At 40.5% G+C, this 9,658-nt stretch overlaps 1 protein-coding gene across 2 annotated transcripts in view; it reads right to left on the bottom strand.

The window, feature by feature from the left end:
- Positions 1-1,050: 1,050 nt before the first annotated feature.
- The window catches only part of EPG5 (ectopic P-granules autophagy protein 5 homolog), a 64,597-nt gene continuing 55,989 nt past the window's right edge, over positions 1,051-9,658 (bottom strand). For both annotated transcript variants that reach the window (XM_030467337.1, XM_030467338.1), the window contains exons 40-44: positions 7,958-8,200; positions 6,926-7,145; positions 5,259-5,474; positions 4,176-4,290; positions 1,051-2,959 (exon numbers count right to left, since the gene is read on the bottom strand). In XM_030467337.1, the coding sequence (XP_030323197.1) occupies positions 2,777-2,959; positions 4,176-4,290; positions 5,259-5,474; positions 6,926-7,145; positions 7,958-8,200 (977 nt within the window). In that variant the 3' untranslated portion in view covers positions 1,051-2,776. The remainder of the gene's footprint in view (positions 2,960-4,175; positions 4,291-5,258; positions 5,475-6,925; positions 7,146-7,957; positions 8,201-9,658) is intronic.

The raw sequence follows: 9,658 nt of genomic DNA, 5'->3' as shown, positions 1-9,658 counted from the left end.
GGATGAGCCAGCACAAAGCATTGATGGGTACCAGCAGGCACCACAAAGAGGTGATGGGGCAGCTTGTGTCCTCTGCAGACCATCCACCCAGGAATAATTAAGGAAGAAGCTCCATGCCAGCAGGCCCTGGTCCACACAGGGCACTCCAGCTACTGGAAGGACAAAACACAGCAGAGCACACAGCACCAGGAGGTTTCTAGGACTAACTTCATGCAGCCAAGCAAGTGTTTTCCTACACTTTTCATGCTGCTCAGACTCCTGGTTTTCCACTCCAGTGACTGAACTTAATGCCACCTTCAGCTGTTTTGTCCACTTCCCCTGTTTGGTTTTATTTTCTTAACAAATACATGAGCTGCAATCCATAGGAAACAATTCACAGTAAGTGCTGTGGGAGGCAAGCACTGAAAAGCCACAGATGCTCATTCTCTGACTAAATTGCACAAATTATCCAAAAGGCACTCCTGTCTTTAAGTAGCTCACGTTCCAATTTCACCTCTTTCCACTGCAACCTACAGTGCCACAAATCACAAAACCTCAGTTTTCCTTCCAAAATTGCCTGTTTTCCACATCAGAAATGTAAAGAATATTGCATTTTTGAGAGGAGAGAGGCTGGGAACAATGGAAGTCTCTCCAGTAGAACCAGACACAATGAAAAGTCAAAAATCTGTTGAGCACCATTTGGAGAATGAAACTCCCCTCATTTATGACAAATATCAAATTACACAGTCTGGATCAGCAAGTACTGAAAGACCTGAAGCAATGCTTTATCCTACACCTTATCCCAGAGGTTTGAGGAATTTTGTTGGGACAGAGAAATATTATTTCTGCCATTACACAGATGAACTTTCTCCTGGGTTATGGACACAAAACCAGGCTGCTGTATCCCATAAAATGTCAAAACCAGGATGACAAAGACAAAAGCGTCCAAACCTCCAATAAATAAGCAACTGCATGGTACTGCCCCATCATTCTTTCCTCTCCAAGAACAAGTATGTATTATCTGCTGTGGATCCTCCCAGTAAGTTGAAAACACCACGTCGTTTGTCAGATTGATTTTTCATTTTTATTTTGCATGGTCTTTGCAGACACAGTGTGTTATAAATACAACATTCGTAAAAATTCATCAGCTGAGACAGTATCTCATTTTAAAAGTGCATGTCAAACATGTATTTCTGACTTCTTCACATTTTAATGCATCTGATCAATAACACCAAATCTAACAAAACCAGTGCTTTTAAGTCTTTCAGGGGGGAAAAAAGAAGGAGCAGAATGTATTCTTCCAGACTTCAGTTGTTCAAATGGGTCTCTTAAAAAACCATGCTGCATGGGTAACTGCTTAATATGCAGAGGGATATAAATGTATCTAAATATTTATAGGCTCGTAGACAGAGCAAAGAAGTCTGTGACCACATTAGGATGAAGGTGATCTAATGACCCAGCTGGCATATTTAGCACAATCTGCTGAGAAGAAAGAGGTGGGTTTTTTTCTCCAGCACCAGAACCACAGTTAAGAGCAGCACTACAAAGCCTTATTGACCCGACACTGGCTAGCACACTTCCTTCTTCTAGTGACCAGAACTGATGTTGTAATGTATAACCATGTTCTAAACATAAAGGCACAATTCATGGAGGAAGAGAAGCAGTGATCACTGTTCCTTCATTAAGGTGCAGGGATTAGGAGTGCAGGACCTTGGGCCACCTCAAATAGATCAGTGATAAAAAGGGACAAGGGCAGACAAGCAATGAGGGAACTCACTTTCTGCTTCCTCTAAACAAAGGTGTATTGCACAATCAGGCAAGGCAACAAAACCAGTGATGGTTCAGCTGAAACAACATATTTACAGGCTCATGGCAACAGAATTTCAACATATGATCCCCAAATTTAATACAAGAAAAGTATTTTTTCACAGTGTCATCTAAAATCCTGTTGTGTCGCATCCAGCTAAGCGGAAAAGAATAAATTTAAGTGATGGATGTTACATCAGCATTTCCTAAAACAACCAGACCTTTAGAACATGTCTAGCATGAACATAACTGTCTGTTCCCTTCCCAAACACTGAGGATCCAGAAAATCCATCTCTAGATTTAAGTCATCTGATTTAAGAACTTGGCTAGAAGTACCTTGCATGAAGTCAATCAATATGAATGCAGATTCACTGATGGTTATAACAGGAAAAAAGGAAGTTCTTTAGTTCAAATTTTAGTTTGTGTTTATGGAAGTGGGAGAAGATTGTAGGCATGCTTTTCAACTACAGATTTTTATGGGACAGCAAAAATTAAATAAAATTTAAAATCCTGTCTTTCCAAACACAGGCATTTCACACATATCCAGACACACTCACACAAGATTCAGAGGTTTCCAAGTTAAGAAAGTCAGAACCTCTCTCACTCACAATCCCCCACTCACTTTGAACTGGCCTGAGCAACAACACATTGGAAAATAAACAAGGCACAAAGCAATAACTTCAGATGCTACAGGGTGAGCTTTGCTGTCAATGCTTTGTACATCTATCCCCAGATATCCTCCTCTCATATGTGCACCACACAGAGGAAGATTTCAAAAGTGTTTGCAACCAACAAAAACTGAGCAATCTCACAAGCCTGCAAATCAAAATAAAAGAAACAAAATCTGACAGAAGAGAAAACTTGCCAGTGTCCAGTTCCCATTCACACTTTTAACTTAAAAGTGAAACTCTGAAGGTAAAAATTACTTGTGCAATAACATTATATGTAAACCAGAGTAATCAACATTGTATGATGATTCTGATTAGTGCTGCTATCGTATGCTGTCCAAGTAATGCACTTCTGGGTACAGAGTGTTAATAAGGATAGACAAGAGAGTATTTCCATCTTGAAGACAATGTTCTGGATGTCTGATGAACTCAGAAGCCTGGGAGAGCTGCTCTTGATAATCCATATATTGTTTGTTTGATGCCATAGATTCAAGAGCATTCAGTGCCTATAGATAAAAAGGAAAATTTTGTTAGCCCATATCTACAGTTCTACTAAGATATCTTTATTTAATAGGGGGTCCTGGAGTACTGTGGAAGAAAAAAAAAATACAATAACCCAGTATCATCACATTTTTTAAGCTCCCAGAGATCAACACAACAGCTGCTCTCCAAAGGTTTGTTAGGATTCTGAAACCCAGATATTACCAAACACTTACTTCATGAGCTCAAGACATGCTTTGAAGGAAATTACTAAATTTACCTAACTAAAAACTGCAACATACTTAACTATTTGCTTCACGTTTTTCTTGTGAGCATCTGTGACTTCTATGAAAGTACAATTTTGCTCCCATTAGTGACATTAGAGAGACAAATGTCAAGTGAGAAATTATTTGTTAAGGAAGCTACACTGGAAGTAGTAGCCAGGGAGAACGTGGGAAATATGTCTGAATGTTTCATTAATTTCTTAAGAGAAAAGAAAGAAATTGCACCAGGTAATTTACTCTGCTTTGGTTTCTAACTAGCTGCTCCTTCCTCTTCTCATGCCCTTACTGAAGCAATATGGTCAGTGCACATGCTGAAGAAAAAAAAAATTTACTTGTCAAAGGACTTTAATGTTCTGACCTCACATAAACACGTTTCATGAACACAGTCCTGCAAGTGATACACACAGCAGCACTGTTGCTTCCAGTTTGTTTCAAAGTCCTCCTACCTGCTATGTTCCAAAGTTTCTGAACTCAGGGTTTACAGACATAAGTTTATCTGCACCTTTAGAGTGTGTAGGATTAGAGACTAACACCTTTATATGAGCAGGGAACACTGTATAAACAGTTTTACCTAGGATCACTTTGGATTAAGGCTCACACACACAGAGGTCAGCAAACTTGCATCACCACCTGGAGTATGCAGCACCTGACCTTGTCACTGGCAATTTTTCCAGATGGTGTTTTGATGCATAGCAAAACAATACACAAGTCAGTGACACACCCCTTTTCTGAGAAGGCAGATGAGAGCAACGAGCGACTTCTGAAATTCAGAATTTAGATCTAGATGTAAAGCAGTAGCAGAAAAAGACTGAGAGAGCCCAGCACTGAGTAAAATCAAGTTGAGAGTAGGATTTAGCTTGAATCAATGCCTGCAGCAGCTCTTAGTAAGCTTCAGCCCACAAATGGAGCAAGAATGCAAAGAGGGCACATCAAGAAGCCAGAAATTGGCACACACTACCTGCTGGGCCTTCAGGGACAGCCTGGGGTCCGACCCTGCATTCAGGCGAACTTGACTGTCTGCAGGAATTTGGACCAAGAGGAAGGCAGACAAACTTCGGGCAACCACCCGAAACCTTGTAACAGGAAAAAAGAACAGAGGGAAGAGGTGGTATCAGTTTTAGAAGTCCTTGACAGCAGGTTGTCCTAACTGGAAGTTCTAAGCCATCTTCTTGCAGAAGAAACACAGTAACGACTTTATGGGAACTCCTCCAATGCATTACCTAAAAAACCCCATAATATATTTTTAATATAAATATATTATTTAATTAATATATGCTTCACAGTGTATCACAAATATGAAAGGACAATGAACTACACATGACCTGTTACATCTGTTCCAATCTTAGCTGAAGCTTTGAGGTCACATCTGAAACATTCACTTCACAACCTTCGAAACCTCCTTATTAAAGGATGAGTTGAACAAAGCTAAAATTTTACATTAATTCCACCAGGAATGCATCCCAAGTCTTTACAAACAGTTATGTTTAGGAATTGCATTGAACTTATTGAATTGCATTGCATTGAACTTATATGAATACTTATATGAAACTTATACTTATATGAATTTTTGTCATTCTTTCCACAGTGAACATTATATTAATGCCTACCAACCAAACTTAAAGTGTTTCTCTTTAGAAGGTGAAGCATGTATTTGAGCTCCTCTTACCATTTCCAATACTCCAAGCTTAAGATGGAAAAGGCAATAAGCATGTGATCATGTATATTTTCCATCATGTCAAAAGGAAGAGTCTTCTACAGCCCAGGTGAAAGTATTTTCCTCTCATGAACAGACTCCCAGAATCACAAATGCATTTTCTTCCCTTTTCCACCACACACTTTGCATAAGTTCACACTCACTACTTAACCAGACCGAAACACTTGCTACGATTTTTCTGTGATGGGCCCAAATAACTTCATAACTCTGGGGACAACTTGGATTCAGAACATCTTCTGACATTACACTGTGCAGTCTGGATCCAAGCTGCAGCTTTTTGAACATGATCACTCAAATAAATTAATTTACCCCACCTTCAACCCTTACCTGGGTGACAAAGGAGACCTCCTGCCCAGCCCAATAGCACCAAGTATTCCAGAATTAATTCTCTCCTCAGCCAGCTGACTCTGCCTGCTCTGTATTGACAACAGTGTCCGAATGACAGATTCCATCAGAATGGTGTCATCTTGCTCCACCTGAATCAAGGATAACTGCATAGCTTTATGCCACCAAAGAAACAGCTTTGCCTCTTCCTTTGCTGAACTGTAGGGAAGATTTGAGTAATAAAAGAAAAAAAAAAATAGTGAGATGCAAAGGTTAAGTTTGTATCTCTTCCTATTAGGTCCAGGAAGATTTCAGATGGTTATTTAACAGCAAATCTTACTATAAGAGGACAGACTAACTACACTACCCCACCAACTATTATACTGCTGTAAGTGCTGTGATTATGGATTTAATGCATACAACAGTTAGTAGGTTATAAGGGCCTGTAGCAGGACAAAAAGCAATACTTCCTTTTAAGATTTACAACGGAGAATAAGCACTAATTGCAGACATAAGTGGATTTAAAGTCTAAGACCTGCTATAAAAGAAACTAGTGGTATTTCTACTCTTTAAAAAAATTATTTTAGACACTTTGGGAAGCACTAGCTGTTGTTTCCATAATAATTTATACTTTTAATATGAACTTGCAGAAAAGGAAACACTGAAGTTTTTTATGTTGAGTAAAGCACAAAGTCCCCTCTGTGATATTTTTAGTCTTTTCCCCAAACAGCTTGCAGTTTGAGTTAACAAGCTCAGATTTTCCACATAAAGCATCAGCACGAGTTTCCTGTATCAGCCTATCTTCATGTAACTCCACCCAGTCATTTCCCACCCCAGGCACCCTCCTCAGCTTTGATGTTTAGAGCCTCTTCTAATCTACTGTGTGTGGTGGTTTTGCTGCCTCCTTCCATACTTTGGCAATCAAACTACTATGGTTCCTAAGTAAGTGAGAGTCTTCAAAAAACTTCAAGAAACAGTGGGAATGTGCATTTCCCCAAAATGTCCCTTCACAGACAAAACCAACAGTATCAACATCAGTATGGAAAAACATCCATCAGATTTGCTAAATTATGGCAATTCCCACAGCAACTGTAAATGCAGCTGTTACATACTTTAACCTCAAAGTATTATTTGTTTTCACCCCCAAGCTACCCATCCTTTCCCACCAGAACCCTGCTACCCAGACTGTTGTTTTACAGCAGTAACAGGCCACTAACTCTGGTGACCACACCAGACTGGCTGGATTCAGATTTGGTTCAGATCTGCCCTTTGAGCAGGTTTAAATACCAGTCCTCTCAATGTCAGACTGAATATTTAGCACCTACTCATCCCACCTAGTGGACGTCCTGGAAATTTTAGGGTTTGCCTGAAATAATTTTAAACAAGTACAAATCCAGGCTGCTGCTGAAATTGAGCTTCTGTAACTGAGCTCTGACCAAAACTGCACTAGAAGTGTTCAAGTAAATAAAATTCCCTCTTTCCTTTAACAAGAGCAACTACCAGTGTTGGCACTGGGGTTGGGCAGACTCCATAACAGTGGATATATAAGGAGTGGCCATTTCACCCAGCAGCTTGGTGAAATAACTTAATTAGCCTGGCCAGACAATTATTCCATTTATACAACTGCATCCTGATTTAAAAGGCAGATTCAGAAGCCTTGAGTTTGGTACCTGGGATACACTTGCTCCAGCCATTTGTTAATGGTCAGCAGGATTTTCCTTTCATTTGTAAGGGTTTGGTCAGTGTTCAGGCACTGCAGCAGGTAGACATATAAGGTCAGGTAGCTTCCTAGGGACAGACACTCTTGCAGGAAATCTTCCATGGTTAGCTCAGGAACTTGAAGGGAGGCAAGTATAGGGCCCCAGCCTAAATCCTGGTGGTGAGGAAAATCTGTAAAGAAAACAAAAGGACAAAACAAGGAGCAGCATTTAGTCAAACCTCAGAACCAGAACTACTTTACTGCATTCCTTTAAGTTATGGAATTTGGGATGGTTAAGCTGTTTTCCAGGTAATTAGTTTATTATGCACTTCTGATGGAGAGAAAAGGAAAACTACTATTATATGGCATCTCAGACAGTCAAGGTGAAACATTTTCCCAGGATTAAATTTGAAAATTTAAGCAATGAAATTTTAAGTATCTCCTTCATGTGTACCAAAATATGATGGTACAGAATGGGGAAGAAATCAAAACCTGGTGCCACAAGAATTAAGTTAACAGAAAGTAACCACATACCCATACTACAGGATTACAGGATTCTGCTTGGGGTAGTTTCTTTAATTAGCCTACAGGAGGCTACAGAGAGGAGGGAACAAATAACTGTTTTATTCTCTTGGGATGATTTTTTTTTTAAATAATAAAAAAAAGTCCTTCTCTTCAGCTGGAAAAATGTCAATCATAACATAGAACAAGCCAATTTTCAGAGACAGATATAATTCTTGGAAAAATACACAATTAGAGCAGCTGAAAATCCCTAACCACAACAGCTTATCTTTCCTACATCTAGTTACTCTGGGGTATGTGCATGTGACAGCTGGGAACCACCAGACAAAGGAGCTCTGATTCCAGAAACCAGATGAAAATCAAGCTCCAGCACTGAGCAGCAGGAAGGTAGAAGGATTCCAGACAGTTTGTATTTGATGGGCATCCAAGACTGACGGATGTTTCTGAGGCAAGCAGCGGGGGAAGAGAGAGAGGCTCCTACCTGCATTGAAGTAAGCTGTGATACAGGCTTCTGTTGCCTCTGCCATGTGCCTCACAGAGGCCAGGCTCTGACAGGCTGCTGTGAGAAGGGGCATTGCCAGCAACCCCTGCACTTTGCTGTCGATCCATTTCCGCAGGCTGCCCCGTAGGGACTCGGCTGTTGTGACGCTGGAGTTGTTCATCATCATCAGGGTTTCTGTAAAGAGACTGCTGAGGGCCATGTGACGTGTCTGCAGGTCCATATCTGGAAGAAGACAGAAATAAGGGAGCTGTTTCAGCAAGTACAACACTGGAATGCAAATTCCACTGCAACCCTGAGCCCCTCCTGCAGACAGTGGGACAAACCTCTTGCTCATTATGCACCTCAGTTCCTTGTCTGTAGGTATGAAATGCAGCAAGATACCTGGTTCCTCTCAGTCTCTTCCCTGGATGAAAAAAGGGGGCTCCCAGGTGACCTTAGAGCAACCTTCCAATATCTGAAGGGGCTACAAGAAAGCTGGGATAGAGCTTTTGATACAGGTGTGTAGTGAGAGGACAAGGGGAGATGATTTAAAACTTGAGGAAGGGAGATTTAGGTTGGACATTAGGAGGAAATTCTTTAATTTGAGAGTGGCAAGACACTGGAATAGGTTGTCCAAGGAAGCTGTGGCTGCCCCATCTCTGGCAGTGTTGAAGGCCAGGTTGGATGGGGCCTTGAGCAACCTGGTCTAGTGGAATGTGTCCCTGCCCATGCAGGGGGGTTGGAACTTGATTATCTAAAGGTCCATTCCAACCCAAACCATTCTATGATTCTGTAAATTCATAATTCACTGAACTAACAGCTGGTAGGACTGCACAGCAGAGTACACTGAAGCCCATCTTTCACCTGGGGTCTTTTACCACGATTACAGTGCAAATAAACTGAATGATAAAGCATATGTACAGTCTCCAAGAGAACTTGGATATTAAAACAATTTGAAGCATAGCTTAAACAATCATGATTTTAAATAATGTGGTTTGGAATATGACCAAGATAAGTACTGAAATCCTGCAATATCCTCATGTCTTTACAGGATTCTAGGTTGTCTGCTAATCCCAGTGTCCAGCCCCAGAATATTTTATTTAAACCATCTCTTGGTATTGGCAGTACCTGTTGTCATTGGTCACCTGTAATAGCACCTTTGAAGCACAAACATTTCCCATTCTTGGTTCTTAGAAATCTTAACTACATAACAGAACTTTGCACATAATACTGAAAAAAAAAAAAAAAGCCAGTATTGTTTTAAAAGAAAGTTTTCAAGGAACATTAGGAAACTAGAAGGAAAGGTTTGACTGTTTTATGAAGTCAAGCACAAAGAGAGATTAACCACTAGAAAAAACATCAGCCAGGGAAGTTAGAGCTCCACACTTGCAGGGATTTGAAAGCTCAGAACACCCTGATTTACCTTTGAAGCTAGCCCTGGTTTGAGGAGGACTACAGACCTCCAGAGGTCCCTTCCAGACAAAGCTATTTTGTTTGTATCATCTACCTACTAAGAATAAAAAAATTTTAAAAAAAGCACAATGTCATCTGTCATGGCACAGCTCTCCAGTCAGGTAAACATCTTCACACAGACCAAAGGAGACAGATGATGCCAGAAGGTTAAGTGTCTAACCTAAGATAACAACTAATTCTACAATCAAGTCCTTCACAGGCTGCAGACCACTGAGCAGGACCAACACC

The sequence above is a fragment of the Calypte anna genome, chromosome Z (genome assembly GCF_003957555.1).
Source record: "Calypte anna isolate BGI_N300 chromosome Z, bCalAnn1_v1.p, whole genome shotgun sequence".
Taxonomy (NCBI): domain Eukaryota; kingdom Metazoa; phylum Chordata; class Aves; order Apodiformes; family Trochilidae; genus Calypte; species Calypte anna.
This window is presented reverse-complemented; position numbering and strand designations above follow the sequence as displayed.